The 18,961-nt window shown below is 43.2% G+C and overlaps 1 protein-coding gene across 3 annotated transcripts; it reads left to right on the plus strand.

The window, feature by feature from the left end:
- The first annotated feature begins 1,547 nt into the window (after nucleotides 1–1,547).
- Nucleotides 1,548–18,622, plus strand: KNSTRN (kinetochore localized astrin (SPAG5) binding protein). Of its 3 annotated transcripts, none has more exons than XM_045823726.1 (9): nucleotides 1,548–1,756; nucleotides 1,963–2,057; nucleotides 10,941–11,070; nucleotides 11,823–11,870; nucleotides 13,154–13,259; nucleotides 13,470–13,563; nucleotides 14,542–14,597; nucleotides 15,374–15,448; nucleotides 16,309–18,622. In XM_045823726.1, exons 1-9 carry the CDS (start codon nucleotides 1,548–1,550, stop codon nucleotides 16,441–16,443), a joined length of 948 nt encoding a protein of 315 aa, XP_045679682.1. In that variant the 3' UTR covers nucleotides 16,444–18,622. The 3 variants fall into 3 exon arrangements, with proteins under 3 accessions (XP_045679682.1, XP_045679683.1, XP_045679685.1); XM_045823727.1 differs by having other exon boundaries at nucleotides 16,312–18,622; XM_045823729.1 differs by lacking the exon at nucleotides 16,309–18,622 and adding an exon at nucleotides 15,930–16,302.
- The last annotated feature ends 339 nt before the right edge of the window (nucleotides 18,623–18,961 follow it).

The raw sequence follows: 18,961 nt of genomic DNA on the forward strand, positions 1-18,961 counted from the left end.
GTAATATTAAATCATGGTTACAGTCCTTAAGATCTACCTCTCCCTTATCCCCACCCCCATCCTCCTTCCAATCTAGCACTGAGTTCTGAGATTCAACCTCCAAAATTTGTCGTAAATGTATTTGATTGTCTCTTCATTTCCACGCACACCACAACCATCCTGGCTGAGCCACCATCTTCTCTCACTTGTATGATTGCAGTAGCTTCCCAATTGTCTCCTAGTTCCACTCTTGCCCCCTTCAATCCATTCTCTAGGTAGCTAGAATGAGCTTTTAAAAATATAACTTCAAGAAGTCTTCTTCTCTAATACTTCAATGACTTCCCATTATTTTTCCTTGGACCTACAAAGGCTGCCATTCTTGTAGCATTAACTGTACCACTCTCCTCCCATCTTCCAGTCCCCACCTAGGGGAAAAGCCCCTTCCTGCCTCAGGATTTCGCATTTCTGCCCCCTCCCGCATTGTCCTCCCCCATCGTTCATCTGATTGACTCTCACTTATCCTCATCATCCTTACTCACTTTTCCTTATCATCCTTACATACTTATCCTTATCATCCTTACATTGGTGACTCCCCATTTTAAGACTTTATTTATTTATAGAAAGTGGAAGGGAAGGAGAAAGAGAGGGAAAGAAACAACAGTGTGTGGTTGCCTGTCATGCGCCTCTCATCGGGGGACCTGGCCCACAACTCAGGCCTGTGCCGTGACTGGGAATCGGACCAGCGACCATAGTCGGCGCTCAGTCCACTGAGCCACACCAGCCAGGGCCCTGACTCCCCAGTTTAAACTTGCTTTCCCTGCTTTTCTCCCTCATAGCACATTGTACTTGTCTTTCATAGTTTTACTACAGTGGTAAATATATATTTATTTGGCAATTATCGAGCTTGAGATATAATTAGCAAGTTCATATGATTATTTATTTACTGTTTCCTAGATTGTAAACACCAGGAGAGTGGAACCAAGGTCAGTCTTGATATTTGCTGCCCTGCCCCTCTGACCCCCACCAGCCCACTTAGAATAGTGACCAGGCACATAGAGCTCAATATTTGTTGAGTGAAATGAATGAGTGCACTGTTTCAGAACTCTGCCCCGATCACCAAGAGCAGCTTTGAATCTCTGCTTCAAATCTGGATAACTGCTATTAGAGTTAGAATAGGGGTACATGTTTCAGGTATTTCAGCCCACAGACCCTCTTACCTATGACTCCCCACAACGTAAAGTGTAGTTTTACGCCCATTGAAATACTCTTTGCAGTCCACGGCCATACGACCCTGAACGCACCCGATCTCGTCTGAAATACTCTTTGAGCTCGGCAATCAGGCATCATACAATATCCCTGACAATCACAGACCAAACAGAGAAGGATTGTGACATGGACTCTAAACGTGGCTGCGTTTTGCGTCCCAAGCCAAAAAGTGCCGTCAGTGGCTCATAGCTCCATTCACGTCCGCAATCTGCACCACTTCCCTTCCCAGCCAAGACCCGCGGGCTCCAACACCCACCGCAGGGAAGTTCAGCTCCGGCTTGGGCTCCAACCTTCCGTACCGCATGGCAGCCCCCCAAGGAGTCCCTCAAGACAGTGCGGTCCGTACAACATGGCCGCCTACATGGCGCGAGCCGCAGCCCCTCCCACCGGGCCACCGGAAGTTTCCGTTTGAAACCCAGGCTGCAGATCTACTTGGTAGTGCGGAGGTTGCCGCGGAGCGCGTTTTGAATTCTAACGACGAGAGTTGCGAGCCGGAGCAACAGGCACCTGGGTTCGGCTCTCCCGGGGCATGGGACTGGGCTGATGGGGGCGGAGGGGTTGGGCTGGGAATGGAATTTCCCCCTACAGCTCCCGCTGATTCAGAACGACGAGAGTTACGAGCCGGGGCTGGCTGAGTCGCGCGCTCTTCCTGGCCCCTCCACCTGCTTGGGAGCCCCCAGGCCCACCACGGGGTAACATTCACCTTTCACCTTCCAGGGCGCAGCCTTGCCACCTCGTCAGGATGACCAGCGGGGTTAAGACAACGTACACACTGCAGCCCACCTCAGGGCTGAGCGGCGGCCCGCCCGCAGGTGGGTGCGCACACGGCCCCCGGGAGAGGACGGAAGAGCAAATCTGTGGCCCGGAGTAGGGAGCGCGGAGTGGGTGCGGGGGTGGGGGCGGTGGGGAGGGCATTCGGTCGACGCTAACTACCTGCTGATTCCCGTAGACTCCGGCTGTCTAGGTTTAAGATGGGAGTTAGGAGAAGAGGGCCTTGCGGTAGGATTTTAGACCTGCCCTGCACCCCTGCTTCCCCAAACCTAACCATGCTGCATTACCAATTAGATTTAAGCTGCTGATTGCCCTACAATCTTATTCCCATTAATTTAGGAATCCCTTTGTAAACAATTACCCATTTTATTTCCAAACCTGCGCTATCTGGAGGAACTGGGTCTGTTGTCGTGGGGAGAAAGGAGAATCATTTAAGAAGCTAAATACTTAGAGGGAAGCAGTAGAATTCTCCACCGTGTCTGGTTCACATTTGTCTCTCATATAGTACATTCTCAGTAAACATTTGTTCAGGGAAGTGAGGGAGAGGGGTCAAGCTTAGCTAGAGCATTCAAGAAACTTGGGAGAAGAGACATGATTAAAATTTTTTTATTGTTTTGCCATCTTGCTTTATATTACTTGTCTTGTGGTTTAAAGCCATCGCCTAGGGTCTGCAGGTGTCCATCTGCCTAATCTAGAGGCTTTAGCACAGAATAAGCTTCAAACATCAGAACCAGTTGTGAGAGATTTTGAAGCAGTTGTTTAAGATCCCTTAGCAGTCACACCATCAGCTGGTTGAGGAGCAGTAGCAGGATTGATCTGTGAAGTAAGTAGGCTTTTCTCCAAAGGCTTAAAGGGTTGCCCTACTTGTCTTACGTTGCCTCAGAACACCTGGATGGCAATCCTGGCATCAGCAGGGCCTAGCAGTGGCTGGGGGAACCAGAGTCTCTCTGTTTACTCTGCTTGTCCCCTAGAGTGCAGTACCCCTGCCGTCACTGGGGAGTGACTGACTGGCTCTCCCCAGCAAAGTTGAAAGTTTTCAATCTCTGCTTTCTATTCCTGTCCTAGCTTTATGATTATATGTAACCTCAGTAATTTAACATTTTTAGGCAGTCTTCCAGGATTTTTATTTTGATTTTGGGCATGGGCTAGTTGTTTTTTGGTTTTTGTTGTTTTTTTAAGTATATTTTATTGAGTATGTTATTACAGTTGTCCATTTTCCCCCCTTCACTCCCCTCCACCCTGCACACCCTCCCACCCACATTTCCCCCCCTTTAGTTCATGTCCGTATGGGCTGGTTGTTTTTAAGTTTTAGCTTTTTTGTTTGTTTTTATTACAATCATTGGGGTAACATTGGTTAAAACATGAATTTCAGGTATATGACTTTAAAATGCAGGGTCTGGCAGAAGTAACGCCTGCTTGAATGTGGTTGGTAGGTTAATGTGAGTATAATATTTATAGTTTTAATTTAAACATTTCACCTAAAATGTTGTATGGTGTGCTTGAGTGTGATATTGTTACGTTACAGAATATCATGCTTATGATTTTATAATAAAAAGATTTGTAATAAAAAAGGAGCATTCTTGTGCTGGCCCCTGTATAATATCTGTATGCTTTATTGTGTGTTCAACACCTGAAGTCTAGTCTCCTGTCGCCACATACTTGACCTCCTTCCACTCTGGTAACCTCCATTCTGTTGTCTGTATTGATGAGTTTGTTTTTTGTTTGTTTCGTTTATGTTTGTTGCTTTTTGTTTTATATCCCAAATATGCGTGAAATCACATGGTTACCCTTTTCCATTTCACTTATGTCATTGCATAATACTCCCGAGATTCATCCATATTGTCATAAGTGGAAATAGTTCTTTTTAATGGCTGGATAGTATTCAGTTGTGTGTATGTACCACATCTTGTTTTTCCAGTCATCAGTCAAAGGACACATAGGTTGCTTCAATGTCCTGACTATTGTCAATCATGCTGCAATGAACACAGTGGTACGTATATCTTTACCAATAAGTGTTTTCACATTTTTAAAGCAGATAGCCAGGAGAGGGATTGCTGGGTCATATGGTAGCCCTGTTATTTTTTGAGGAGCCTCCATACTGTTTTCCACAGTGGCTGCATCAATTTACATTCTCCCCAGCAGTGTCCCTGTTCTCCACATCCTCTCCAACACTTGTTATTTCTTGTTGTCTTGACTATATCCCTTCTAACGGGTTTGAGGTGGTGGCATCTCGTTGTGGTTTTGATTTGCATTTTCCTCATAACTAGTGATTTTGAGCATCTTTTCATATATCTGTTGGCTGTATGTAAGTTTCTTGTAAAAATGTTTATTCAGGTCTTCTGCTCGTTTTTAGTATGATTTTTTGTTGTTGAGTTGTGTGAATTTTTATATATTTCATATGTTAACACCTTATCAGAAGTATTATTTGCAAATATCTTGCCTTTTGTTTTGTTAATGGTTTCTTTTGCTATGCAGAGCTTTTTAGTTTGATATAGTCCCATTCCTTTATTTTTGCTTTTACTTCCCTTGCTTTTGGGGTCAAGTTCACAAAAATCTCTCTGAGACCAACATCCATAAGTTCAGTAACTATGTTTCTTTCTATATAGACAAGTCTTTACTCCATTTTGAGTTAGTTTTTGCGTATGGTGTCAGATAGCAGTTTAGTTTCTTTGCATGTGGCTTTCCAGATTCCCAGCAGCATTTACTGAAGAGACGTTCCTTTCTCCATTGCATGTCTTTGGCTCCTTTGTTGAAAATTGGTTGCCCGTATATATGTGAGTTTATTTCTGAGCTCTCAACTCTGTTCCATTGGTCTTTCTGTTTGTTTTTCTGCCAGTACCATGATGTTTTACTTATTGTAGCTTTATAGTTTAGTTTGAAGTCAGGAAGTGTGATACCTCCAGCTTTGTCCATTTTTCTCAGGAGTGCTTTGGCTATTTCAGGATCTTTTGTGATTCCATACAAATTTGAGATTTTTTGTTACATTTCTGTGAAAAAGGCTATTAGGATTTTGATAGTGTTGCATTAAATCTGTATACTGGTTTAGGTAATATGCTCATTTTTAACAATGTTAATTGTTCTAACCCACGAACATGGATGGAATATCTCCATTTCTTTATGTCTTCTTCAATTTCTTTCAACAGTGTCTTGTAGTTTACAGTGTACAGGTTGTTTACTATCTTTGTGAACTCTATTCCTAGGAGTTTTATTCTCTTTGTTGCAATTGTAAATGGCATTGTTTTCTTCATTTTTCTTTCTTTTTTTTTTTTGATGTTTTGTTGTTAGTATATAGGAATGCAACAGGTTTTTATCTGTCAGTTTTATATCCTGCAACTTTGCTGTATTTGTTTCTAATACCTTTCTGATGGCATTGTTAGGGTTTTCTATATAGAGTGATGTCATCTGCAAATAGTGACAGTTTTACTTCTTCATTCCCAATTTGGATGCCCTTCCTTCCTTCCTTCCTTTTTTGGTCTAATTGCTCTGCTCTGTCTAGGACTTCCAGAACTATATTGAATAGCAGTGATGAGAGTGGCCATCCTTGTCTTGTTCCTGAGCTTAGAGGAAAAGTTTTCAGTTTCTCACCATTGAGTATGATGTTACCTGAGGGTTTGTCATATATGTCCTTTATTGTGTTGCGGTCCTTTCCTTTCATAAGCATTTTATGGACTGTTTTATTATATATGGATGTTGTAGCTTGTCAAATGCTTCTTCTGTATCTATTGTTATAATCACATTGATTGATTTGTGGGTGTTGAATCATCCTTGCATTCCTGGAATGAGACCCATTTGATCGTGATGTATGATTCTATTAATGTATTGCTGTACTCAATTTGCTGGTATTTTATTTAGGATTTTGCCTGTTTATCAGAGATATTAGCATGTAATTTTCTTTTCTTTTTTTTTTAAGATTTTATTTATTTTTAGAGGGAGGGGAGGGAGGGAGAAAGAAACGGAGGTAAACATCAATGTATAAGAGAAACATTGACTGGTTGCCTCCTACACACCCCTAACAGGGGACCTGGCCAGCAACCCAAACGTGTGCCCTGACTGGGAACTGAGCCAGCGACCTTTTGGTTCGTAGTCTGATGTTCAATCTAGTGCCAGGGCTGTAGTTTTCTTTTGTGTGTGTTCTCCTTGCCCAGTTTTGGTGTCAGGATAATGTTGGCCTCATAAAATGAGTAAGTATCCTCTCTTCAATTTTTTGGAAGAGGTTGAAAAGGATTGGTATTAAATCTTGTTTGCGTGCGTATTTGGTAGAATTCACCAGGGAAGCCATCTGCTCCTGAACTTTTATTTTTTGAGAGTTTTTTAAAAATGACTGTTTCAGTTTCCTTACTAGTGATTCATCTGTTTATGTTTTCCACTTCTTCATGATTCAGTCTAGAAGATTGTATACTTCTAGGAATTGGTCCTTTTCTTCTAGGTTATTGCGTTTGGTGGCATATAGCCTTTCATAACATTCTAGTTTAATCCTTGGTATTTCAGTAGTGACTGTTGTAACTTCCTCTTTAATTTCTGATTTTATTTATTTAAATCTTCCTTTCTCCTTCAGCCAGATGTTTGTCAATTTTGCTTATCTTTTAAAGAACCAACTTTTTATTTTATTGTTTTCTGTTGTCTTTTCTCTATTTCATTTATTGCTGCTCTGATTCTCATTATTTCCTTCCTTCCACTGACTTTGGGCTTTATTTGTTCTTTTTCTAGTTCTTTAAGGTATAATATTAGATCATCTATTTGGGATTTTTCTTGTTTCTTGAAATAGGCCTGTAATGGTCTAACACCCCTCTTAGGGCCACTTTTGCTGCACCCCTAAAATTTTGTTACATCATATCTTGATTTTCATTTAGCTCTATGTATCTGTTAGTCCCTTCTTTTATTTCTTCTGTGACCCAGTGGTTGTTCATAGAATGTTGTTTAATCCCCATGTATTTGTGGCTTTTCTAGCTTTCTTCCTGTAGTTAATTTTCAGTATCATTGTGATCAGAAAATAAGCTTGGTATGATTTCAGTCTTAAATTTATTGAGACTAGTGTTTTTGCCACATGGTCTGCCATATGCCATTTTATCTTTGGTTTTCTGGTTATTTGTGCCTCCATTGAGGCTTTCTTTTTCTTTTTATTTTATTTACTTATTTTTAGAGAGGGGAAGGCAGGGAGAAAGGGAGAGAAACATCAATGTGTGATTGCCTCTCAAGCGCCCCCTACTGGGGACCTGGCCTGCAACCCAAGCATGTGCACTAGCCTGGGAATCTAACCTGCAACCCTTTGGTTCGCAGGCCTGAGCTCAATCCACTGAGCCACACCAGCCAGGGCTCCATCTTTTCTTTTCCCTTGTGATTTTGTCTGCTGTTTTAATATGGTAGTTTTCTCTTCTTTTTTTCCATTCCTTTCCTCTTTTTTTATATTTTGTGCCTCAGGTCTGGATTTTTGTTTTGTGAGTACCGTTAGGTTTGTGTAAAATGTCGCATATATACAATAGTCCTCCTTCTTTTGATTGCCTCATCTTCATTCACCCGTACATATTCAGTCCTTTTTCTCCTCTCCTTTTATGACTTTGTTGTCATAAATTGTCTCTCTTACGTTGTACATTTGTTAACAAATTGCAGTAGTTATAGTTACTTTTAATGCATCTTAGAGGAGAAGGTCTCTTTGCATTGATATAATTAGGTGTTCTGTTAGCTTCTTCTATTCTAAAGTCCACTTCTTCCCATAGGTTTGGGTAGTTCTCTTCAATTATTTCTCTCAGTAGGCTCTCTGTTTCCTTCTCTCTTCTTCTCTGGCATTCCCATTATCCTATGTTGCTCTTTCTTTTCTTTTCTTTTCTTCTCTTTTCTTTTCTTCTCTTTTCTTTTCTTTTCTTTTCTTAAGATTTATTTACTTTTTAGGGAGAGAGGAAGGGAGGGAGAGAAACATCAGTGTGTGAGATACATCAATTGGTTGCTTCTCACACACCTACACCTGGGGGCCTGGCCTGCAAGCCAAGCATGTGCTCTCACTGGGAATCGAACTGGTGACCTTTTGGTTCGCAGACTGATGCTCAGTCCACGGAGCCACACCTGCCAAGGCTATGTTGCTCTTTCTAATGGCAACAGATAGTTTTTATATAGTCCTTTTTTTTTTTTTTTTCCCAACTCTTAGGTCTTTCTGTTCTTCCTCCTGGGTCATTTCTGGGTTCCTGCCTCGAGCTTGCTAATTCTCTCCTCCATCCTGTCCGCTCTATTTCCAGTGCTCTCTAGAGCACTCCTCATCTCACTTACTGGGTTCTAACTCCAGAATTTCTGTTTGGTTCTTTATTATAGTTTAAATTTCTTTGGTAAAGTATTTCTTTTGATTATTAACTTTATTCTTGAACTCAGTGTATTACTTTTCTGAGTTCTCTTGTATCTTATTGAGCTTTTTCATAACTGCGATCTTAAGTTTTCTGTCATTTAAGTCATGATCTTCCATGACTTTGACTTTGGTTTCTGGAGACTTTTCATTTCCTTTCTGTGCTCCTGTGTTATCTGGGTTGTTCATGGTTTTTAATGAATTGCTTCTCTGCCTGCATGTTTGAGGGTGGTGAACTCCTTTCTTGTATATATTCTGTTTTGCTGTCAATAATTCAGTGATTTGATACATAGGGTACTTTCTTTTGATGGTGTCATAATTTTAAGTTTTTGTTTTCTCTTCCTATGCTATTTGTACCTCTGGGATCATAGTTTAGCGGTGTCAGTTCAGTTAAGGAACTGGCACACACCCCCTGGGATGATGGGTGTCCCTCTGTGACTAGATGGCATCCGTTACAGGGCGCTACCACCCATGGCCGGGGAATGTGATTGTGGTTGATGGTGGAGTACTGGTTTTGCCTACTGCCTCCTTTTTTCTGATGGTCCTGGGCCCTACTGCATTTTTGGAGGCCTCTCCACTGGCTCCTCCTGGCTCTGTCAGGATGGGTGGGGCAAGTTCCCCATCTCGTGGCTCTGCCCCTCCCTGTCATCACCGCTGCACTGTTTAAGGTTTCCCAGCCACCTCTGCCAGGGTCCGCTACAATGAGGATGGGGGTAGGGGATGGCTTTTCTCAGGGAAGCACTACCTCTGACCCTCTTACAGCCCTAGTGTGAGGGCTGCAGCCCGCCATCTGCACTGCTGCCAGGCTCACTGGAGTCGTGGTGGGCCGCCAACCTGTACTTCCCCCATCCCGCCTTCCCTACTCGTTGGTGCACCCACCTTCAGGCGTCCCAGGCTGTGGGCCCTGGAGGCGTGCTTGTGTGTTGAGCAGAGGATCCTTTGTTGAGTTATAGTTGTCCGACTTGTAAATTTAGGGGGAGAAACAAAGGAGTCTTCTTACTCTGCCATAATGTTTACATCACTCCAAGTTTTACGTGACTCCAGGATTGTTTTTTGAGTAAGTAACGTGTATATGTAAAAAAAAAAAAAATCCCAAGTTAGGAAATGATATGCAGTGAAAAACAAGTCCCCTCCCCTTTCCTGAACACCAGCCATCCGATTTCCCTCCTAATATCTCTGATTTTAAGAAGACAATCTTCATTAAGTTCTGCGAACTTTTTCCTACAACACATCCTTAGTTTCTAGAAAATACGGATTATTGGAACTAATTACAGTCAGCGAAGAGTGCTAATGTTGACAAATTTACTATTAACACTTTTATACATGGGATAGATTTGTTATTATGTATAACTTATAAATATTTGAGAGAGGAGAAAATAAATGTATTCCCTCAGGGATACCTTTTACTTCAGACAGAGACCTCAGAAAGAATCCTTTTAGTCTTTGTTTTGTGGCTAAGAGTATGGAAAGTAGAGTGTAAGTGCCCAGTGAGTGTACCTGTAAAGGAAATAATGTGTTAACTTGTGAAATGATATTTATTCCAAACTGTTGTATGGTTAGACTCATCAAAATAAAGTCTTTTTCAAATACGAATACAAAATTTCCTAATCCCTGCGATCCAGTGCTTTGTACCTCATTTCTTCAACTTGAGTTTATTCTTATGAGTAAGCTGAAATGAGCCATTTTGCAATGAAAGAAGTAAGTTAGTGTAAACTGGAAAACCATGTGTGTGTGTGGTGGAGAGGACAGGGTGTGCGTAACTCCAGAACAAGTTACTGCTTGAATTTGGTTATGACATGTAAATGGTAGGAAGTCAGTGCGTGGTGGAGGGTAGCATAAGGGGTAGGAGAAAGTCCTCTCCTGGATAAGAACAGTGTTATGGCAGGGCTGTTCCTCTGGCCACCTGGCGATAGCCCAGCAAGAAGATAAGAGTAGAATGCAAATAGGGAACCTCTAAACTTAATGATGTACAAAGAAATTAAAAGGGCTGGCAGTAAAGGTATCAGCATGCAACAGGGAAAGAAGACAAAAGATTATTTAGAGGTGGTCTTTGAAACCTCTGTTAGTGTGCCCCCAGGCACTCTCCTGAGCACTGGGACACCAGGACGCATTTCAGAGTACTTAGGGAGACTGTCTGGTCAAAACAATTAAAGTGGTAGTTGAAAGAGAAACTCGGAGCAACTTGAGTGCAGCCTTGGGGGAGCATGCAGAGTGCGTACAGGTTTAACAAGATGCTTCAATTCCTCTGGTGGCCGATGAAGCATTCGACTGTGTTTTGCCCTGCTGACGGCCATGCTGCCTCTCATTTAGCTCTTTGCTGGCGTCAACTTTCACTTTATACCCTGTGGCCATTCCGTGTGATATGTCATCAAGCTCTTGGCTCCCCTTAAACACCGCATTATCACATTTAAAGAATTTTGGTTTCTATTCCACATTAGTCTAGAATTCTTATTTTTCTGAATTAATCTTCACAAATTGAGATGGGCCGGGAGGAAATACAGGTTTCTGACAGCTTAGACTGGAGCTCTGTGTGTCACAGAGTGGCACCTGTTGGGTCCTGATACTTGAGGTTTCACCTTCCTGTTTTCCTTTGCAGACACACAAATTCGAGCTACTTCTAAGAGCTTATTACCTGTTAAGTCTAAAGAAGTCGATGTTTCCAGAATTCTTCATCCAGGAGTTTCAGAGAATGATATTATGAAAATCATCAAACCGAGACGAGATGGGTGGGTCAGATCATTGGTATCCAGTTAGAACATCTTGCTAGAAATTGCTCAGTACCAAGAATCAGAAAATAGAGTTTTCAGGAGCAAGAGACACCTGCACAGTTGGCCTGTGGTCAGTGAGTGACCCAGAGTGGGGCAGCATTGCTGAGCTGTCTGTCAGGGCCCTTTATGTCGGTCAGTTCTGAAGAGACACAGCAAGGGTTATCATAAGAGATATTTTTCCTCTCACCACTCGCTCCGAATGTACGGATGGCATCCCTGTGGTCGCCCACCAGCCCTAGAGGGCAGTCATGGTGGGTGGGCACTAGCCGACAGCCTCTGTTGCTGGTCTGAGCACAGTCCGGCCCAGTGTGTGTGTGTCCCTCCGCCCGCGCTCAGTCCCCCGTAAGGGAGGTAGACATGAGGTAGCCACTCCATTTTGAGCAAGAGGGGAGTTCATTCTCTATTAATAAGCCTTTTTCAATAATCTGGGCTGAAGCAAAAGTGCGTGGGCCCTCAGTTTATTGACCTTGTGCTAGTTGCATTGTATGTACACAGTGAGAATCATGATGTGTTGTTATGTGTTGTGAACAAAGCAGAACAAAGAGCCTGATCTTGAAACATTGCTCCCTTTGCTTTTTTTTTTTTAAGGTATAATTGACTACAGTATGATAGTTTGAAGTGTACAATATAATGATTTGATATGTGTATATATTGCAAAATGTTCACCACAGTAAGTCAATGGCCTGAGTCCTTTCTCTTTGCTTCTCTAGGCAGGTAAAAGCTGCAGATACTGCCATCAAGAGGAACGTCAAAAAGAGGTGAACATCAGCCCTGGCTGCTGTGGCTCAGTGGATTGAGCGCCAGCCTGCGAACCAAAGAGTGGAAGGGTCACAAGGGTTGTGGGTCCGATTCCCAGTCAGGGCACATGCCTGTGTTGCAAGCCAGGTCTCGGTTGGGGGTATGTGAGAGGCAAACACACAATGATGTTTCTCTTCCTTTCTTTCTCCCTCCCTTCCCCTCTCTCTAAAAATAAGCAAGTACTTTAAAAGAGAGAGGTGAATATTAGTGTATAGGAAGGTTGGATTGGGCCCACTTTAGTGGATCTCAGCCCTGGTTGTACAGGATTTATTGGGACTTGTTTAATGTGTTGCAGTCTGGGTTGCCACCCCAGAAATCTGAATGGAATTGTCAAGGGTGAGGCACAGCCAGATTTGAGAAACACTATCAGGGCAAGATGCTACTATCTTCAGGGCCAATCAAGAGCTTTTGGGGCTCCATGCCAGGACCACTGCGGATTGGAAATCAAACCCAGCTATGACCTATCAGCAGGAATGTGAAGCCTTCAAGATAGGAGGGGCTATATGTAGTTAGTGATTTTGAGATGGCGTTTCTGATGGTGCTGCTGCTGGGGCTGGTGAAGCCTAAATCCAGGAGAAGGAGCCATCTTTCTCTCTTTGAGGCTAGTTTGGACATTTTGCAAACCTGAAGACAAATAATATAAGCTGTAAAGCCTGTAGAAACAAGTTCTAATTCCAAATCTGGGCATGTCTTAAATGTTCTGAAAACAAAATACTATTAAGAAGAACTCTGAGCCCTGGCTGGTGTGGCTCAGTAGATTGGGTGCTGGCCTGCAAACCAAAGGGTTGCCAGTTCGATTCCCATTCAGGTCACATGCCTGGGTTGTGGGCCAGGTCCTCAGTAGGGGGCGCATGAGAGGCAACCACACATTGATATTTCTGTCCCTTTCTCCCTTCCCCGCTGTCTAAAAATAAAATCTTAAACACTCTTAGAAATTTGAAAAGAACATTTAATGGTGATAATGGCTATTATTTATTGTTTACTATGTGTCAGTAGCTGTGCTGAAAATAGTACTTGTATTCTCTCTCGTATTCTTCACAATAATAATAATAATATGAGATGTATTATCCTAATTCTAGAAATGAGGAAACAGGGCCTCCGAGAGGTTGTGCAATTCACCGAAGGTGATAGAGCACTATGTAATGAAGCCAGAATTCGAACCCTTGTTTGTGAGGCTGCATAGTCCGTACATACTCTTAATCCCTGCACTACTTCATACATTCATTAAGTACAATTATTACAGCTACAAACCATTAAGTAAGCAGAAATCAGAGGAAGAACTCAAGGATAAGAACCAGCTATTAGAGGCCGTCAACAAGCAGTTGCACCAGAAATTGACTGAAACTCAGGTAAGAGACCACCAGACCTCTGCTGTCAGCTGCACTGAGTGATGCATGTGGCATCCTGAGGAACAGCCCCTCGGGTGGGACCAGGCTTGCAGTGCCTAGGCACCCGAGGACCAGCAACAGGCTTGTTCTTTGACTGAGAGCAAGGGCAGTAAAGGCCGCCCCTGAGGGATGGAATGGGACAGGCCTGATCTCTGCTTGGCGCCCCACTAGGGAGAACTGAAGGACCTGACCCAAAAGGTGGAGCTGCTGGAGAAGTTTCAGGACAACTGTTTGGCAATTTTGGAGAGCAAGGGCCTCAATCCAGGTAAGACACAGCACCCAGTGGCCTTCAAGGGAATCAGTGCACAAGCCTTCTCCCGGAATGGTGCTGGCCTGTGGGTGAAGGATCCAGCATGGCCGCAGCTGGCCTCAGCAGCACAGGGGTTCGGAGCTCCTCTTTGTTCCCTTGTGACGCTGACTGCGCCTGACCAACCATCTCAGATGGCCGTGGAGAGGGAATTATTACCACCTTCTTATCTTAACACTTGATGCGATTCATTCAGTACCCAAAGATATGACTTTGCAAATTAGACCAGAAATATTTCATTTCTTTTGAGAGCGGTAGCATATGGGTAACTGTCCCAGGTGGGAAGAGAGAGAGGTGATATTGTAATACCTGGCTAATCAGCAGGATCACAGTGGTTAAGATGTGATTTCTGCTCTGACCTCGTCCCTGGAGAACAGTCTGATAAAGAAGAGAATACAGGAGTTGCCCCAGTACGTAACAGGGCCTCAGGCTGAGCTGCAAAGCCTGAGAACGCCCTGGGTGGGGCCCTGGCCTTCTTTGCATTAAGGAGTGCTAACTTGGCTACTGGTTAACCTGTGCATTTTTAGGATATATTCTTTATAGTTACCATATATGGTTTTACATTATTTTAATTTACTGTGTGTATGCACTACTTTTGCCAAAAATAATAATAACATTTAAGGCCTGAAAAGCTTTTAAAAATAGTGTGTTTTATGCATTTCCTTTTGAAAAATTTTTTGCTGAGGAGAAAGCAGAATGAATTTTTGGCCATATCCAGAAAGGAGGGAGGTAAAATACATATATCTCTCTGGAGGCAGGTGTGGGCTGCACTGCCTAGGTGCACACTCGGGGGAGTCAGGGAGCAGCTGCCAAGACAAGTTTTCCTCGTGGAAACCCTCGTGCTTGTCCAGGAGGGATTTGATTTGATTTGATTTGATCTTATCTAAGGTACAGTTCCCTAAGCGAGGCTGACTTTGTTGACTCTGTTACTTTTAGACAGTGAAACTGCCGAATCACAGGAAGAATCCAGCACGGACCACGCGGACTCCATGGTGAGGGCACGGGTGTGAGTGGGCAGGGGCCGAGGGGCTGTGGGGCTCTGCAGCTCTGCAGCTCTAAGACCATCTCTGCCGTATGATCAGTAAATCCTCAGATGCAGCCTTTGTTTACCCAGGATAGTGGAAGAAAAGAGTGGTGAATGTGTACTTAAAGTAGCATATTTATCTCACAGGGGACTTTGTACTTACAAACGTGAGTCTGAGTTGAAAGTGTACCACTTTAAAACATCATAGGATAGACCTGTATAGAGAACTATCTGGCTTCTCTATTCTACACTATACCAACTTTCTCTCCTTAAACTTCTTTGCTGAGAACTGTATAATGGAAAGCTTTGGCCTGAATTAAATTTGGCTTCTTTTTGGTTTCTTCCCTGAATTAAAGGCTTCTGAGCTTCTATAATCTCTTCCCCAAGAAGATCAGTTGTCATCTTAGAATCATAGAATGCCAGATATGGAAACCATTCTCTGCTCTCCCAAGCTCTTAATCTCCCTTTCAGTGCCTACTATGTTTTGTTCGTGTTGCTTATGTAGCGGGGCTCATGTAAGTGGGGTGATCTGCTGTGCCTCCTCAGGACAGAGTCCCTCCACGGTGCTCAGGAGAGAACCCGGTGTGTGTGGGGGGGCGGGGGGCGGGTGGACACTCAGCAAATGATTGAATGACATTAGCAACCATCTAATTCAGCCCTCCTTCCATACAAAGAGATTAATTTATATGAAGAAAATGTTCCCATTTCAGTAAAGATTTGGTACTACATTGTATTTCCTCTTAGTTGCTGTTAGAAACTTTGCAAGGTGAACTGAAGCTTTTTAATGAAACAGCCAAAAAGCAGATGGAGGACTTACAGGTAAGAGGCTGCCATCACCCAAAGGCAGAATGACCATTGCCCGCCACCATGGGAAGATCTTTGGAAGGCTCACTCTTATTTATCTATTTCTTTTTTTATATATTTTATTTAATTTCAGAAAAAGGAAGGAAGAAAGGGAGGGAAACATCAATGTGTAGTTGCCTCTCGCATGCCCCCATTTGGGGGCCCGAAACCCAGGCCTGTGCCCTGACTGAGAATCAAACCAGTGACCCTTTGGTTTGCAGGCCAACACTCAATCCACTGAGCCACCCCAGCCAGGGCTATTTTTTATTTTTAAAAAACTATTTTGTAATCTGGATTTACAGAATAGTTGCAAAGAAAATACAGAGAATTTAGTTCCCATAACATTAACATCTTACATTATCACAACACATTTGTCAAAACTAGGAAACCAACATTGATGTGTTACTATTAACTAAATTCCAAGACTTCATATGATTTCACCTTTTTTTTTTTTCAGCTAATTTTCTGTTCTGAAGACTCTTTAGAATTGTTCATATCTGCAGGGCACGAGATGCTGCGCACCACGCTAGGTTGCTCAGAGTTGAAACCTGTGTGAAATCCATGCCGTGGAAACTTGACACCTCATGGAAACCAGTCACAGGAGACCCAGCTTCTTGGGACTGCTCTGGGTTGCTGGGATGAGTGATGGGATGTGACACTCACCCCAGAGGGTTTTATTGCTCCAGCTTAGATAGAGGCGTCTCTAGCAAAAGGGGGCAGTCCCTAGAACCAGGACAGATAAACCTAATGTTAGTAGACCTGTGGTCTTCAGTGTAAGAGAAGCATAATGTTCCAAAGTTTTGTTTTGTGTTTTCTCTTTTTGATGTCTTTCCAAGCAGGCCTTAAAAGTAAAGTTGAAGATGAAAGAAGAAGAGAGGGCCCAGTTCCTGGAACAGCAGACCGTATGTAACAGTCAAGTAAATGATTTTACAACAGCCCTTGAGGAAATGGAGCACCTATTAGAAATGTGATAAAAAGCAAGTGGCCAGTTGGCTCTCTCTTGGGGATTAACTCTAAGAAGAAGCCACTGAGGACATCTGCTTCTTGGCCATGATCTTCCAGGACTCACCATCCCCATAATGAAAACAGTTTCTGCAGTAGGAGTAACGACAGTTTATGCTGGAATGGCAGTCTCCCCTTTAAGCAAGTGTTCTAAGCTCAGACTGGTCAGCTCCCTGAAGCTGTCATATACATAGTTAAGGTCTACAAGAGGGGTGCCTGGATGCTTGGATCAACTCCTAGACAACAAGGCAACAGACACACTGATAGAATTAGTTGACTAAACTTGCCACAGCCAGAGAATCCAAAAGGTCCCGTTCAGATGCACGGGAAGAAACGCTTAACTGTGCACTGGAACACAGGTGCTCCACAGGAAGTATCACTGATGAGCCATGCACTCCCCTTCTAATTTGGAGCATACTCGGTCCCATCCTGGTTGGGCTCTATACCTCATTGTAAAGTTACTAACTTCAAGTTACTTGAAAAGGCTTATTAGTAAATGGGATGAAAGTATAGATTGCAATAACACCTACTTGTAACAATACACGTTGGAGCATTTAATCTAAATTATTTCTGTTTTTTTATATATAAAAGGAAATATCTATTAGATATTTCTTTTTATATGTAGATATTTTCTTATTCGGATTGCAATATTGAGAAGGGAAAATAGCCTTTTAACCTAAATGTGTTCCCTGACTACTAAGCTAATCTAGGAGTTCACGGTTCCACTTCAATTCAACCCAGAATATTTCTCTTCCACTCATTAATTGCTCCATGCCCACCCCAGCCCGTCTTCCAGGAACACGAGCTCACAAGTTGGTTCTCTGCAGACGTTCCCTATTTGTAGCAGTGGCTGCCAGGCTCTGTCTACCGGGTCTGTGTCCCTGGCTGCGTGTGTTGTCCCTGTGTTCCTAAGCATGAACAGCGTGCCCTGTTCTTTGCTTTGCACAGCCAGTCCTGCCCTGGCTCCATGGATCCTCAATCAGCTGAAGTCCATGGCAGTCCATCCTGACCTGGTTTACCAAAGGCACAGCCGCATTTCATTTCTTAGTCAAACTAGGCAGTCTTTGGCCAGCTCCCCGTTTTTCTGCACCTACTAATTTTTTCACTGAACCCACCTACCATTCAGCATTACTGAGGCTGTCCGGGGCCACCCACCCATGCCAGGTTATGCCCCCACCCTAACCCAAAGGGCTAAAATTCATTGCCTTCACACACAAGCATTCATGCAGTTATGTCCCAAATATTTTGAAGGGGAAATCCAGTTAAATAATTCCCACAAGTGAGAAGGGCTCAACATTTTCTTCTACCCACTTTTAGGATGTTTATAGTTTAAAAGATTGTTTGCCCAAACAAATTTGTAATTGGTATTTCAGGCCAAAATAAAGTTTTGCTTCCTTCTTGGAAGGAGAGGGTGGGAAACTCACTTGTAAGATCCTCACCTCCTTGTCATGCCTCCCTGGGTAACTGGAGAATGTCACGATCTCAGTGTCTGTGGTTGCTCATCTTCCCCCATGTAGAGACCCTGCTCCCTCATGGCCTGGTCACACCAAGGGGCTCTCCCTCCACGGTTCTGCTTTGTACCATCAGCCAGCATTTGTCCGCGCTCTCATCCCCTCTGACCAGTGCTGCTCCTGCCTTTTGTGCGTGAGGTAATGTTCTGGGTGCTTAATCTGATCCGGAGCCTGAAAAATTCATACATACACTTAGCAAATAGTGATCTGCACCTTCCACTTTGCTAGATGCTGTAGGAAACTTTGATGTAGCGTGACATTCTTAATCTCAAAGACGGTGTTCAGTCTATTAGGTGAAACAAAAAATGTGCAGGTCATATAGAAGGTAAATAACAAAGGCACTACTCTACTAACAATGGGTTGTGTGGTATAGTATACGAAGACAGTTAACTGAGGCTTATGGAGGAGGTAGACTGGAAATTGAAGGAAAAGCAACACTTGAAGAGGCTAGCTAGAAAGTTGAGGTCCCTCGAAGCTGGTGAACTCGGAGATTTCAGGAGAGCAGCGTGCTCAGACAGGGCATGGAAACTCCACGCCCTTGACCCCACACCTTTCCCTACACATCTCTTCCATCGGACTGTACCCGAGTTATCTGTTTTTATAATAAACCAATAATCTAATAAAGTATTTTACCGAGTCTTTGAGCCACTCTAGCAAATTAATCAAACCCAAGGAAGGGATCATTGGAAACTCCGGGAGAAAATAAAATCATGAAAGATTGAAAAAAGGGGGTTGGGGAGATACCCAGATGAGTCTCGGGTCACTAAGTACACTGGGCTTGTTCAGAGGACTCAAGATGAGAAGGGATTATGCCTGACGCTTAATTGAACACTTGTAATATCCAAATTCAATGTTCTATGTTCCTCCTCATGTATTACATTCCCATGTAATCCTCATTACAGTCATACCACATAAGTCGTATCACTTATTATTCCTGTTTACAGGTAGGGAAATAGGCTCAGAGAAGTTAAGTTGA

This window comes from Phyllostomus hastatus, unplaced genomic scaffold (assembly GCF_019186645.2).
Source record: "Phyllostomus hastatus isolate PE091 unplaced genomic scaffold, TTU_PhHast_1.1 phas_scaffold_501, whole genome shotgun sequence".
NCBI classification, from domain to species: domain Eukaryota; kingdom Metazoa; phylum Chordata; class Mammalia; order Chiroptera; family Phyllostomidae; genus Phyllostomus; species Phyllostomus hastatus.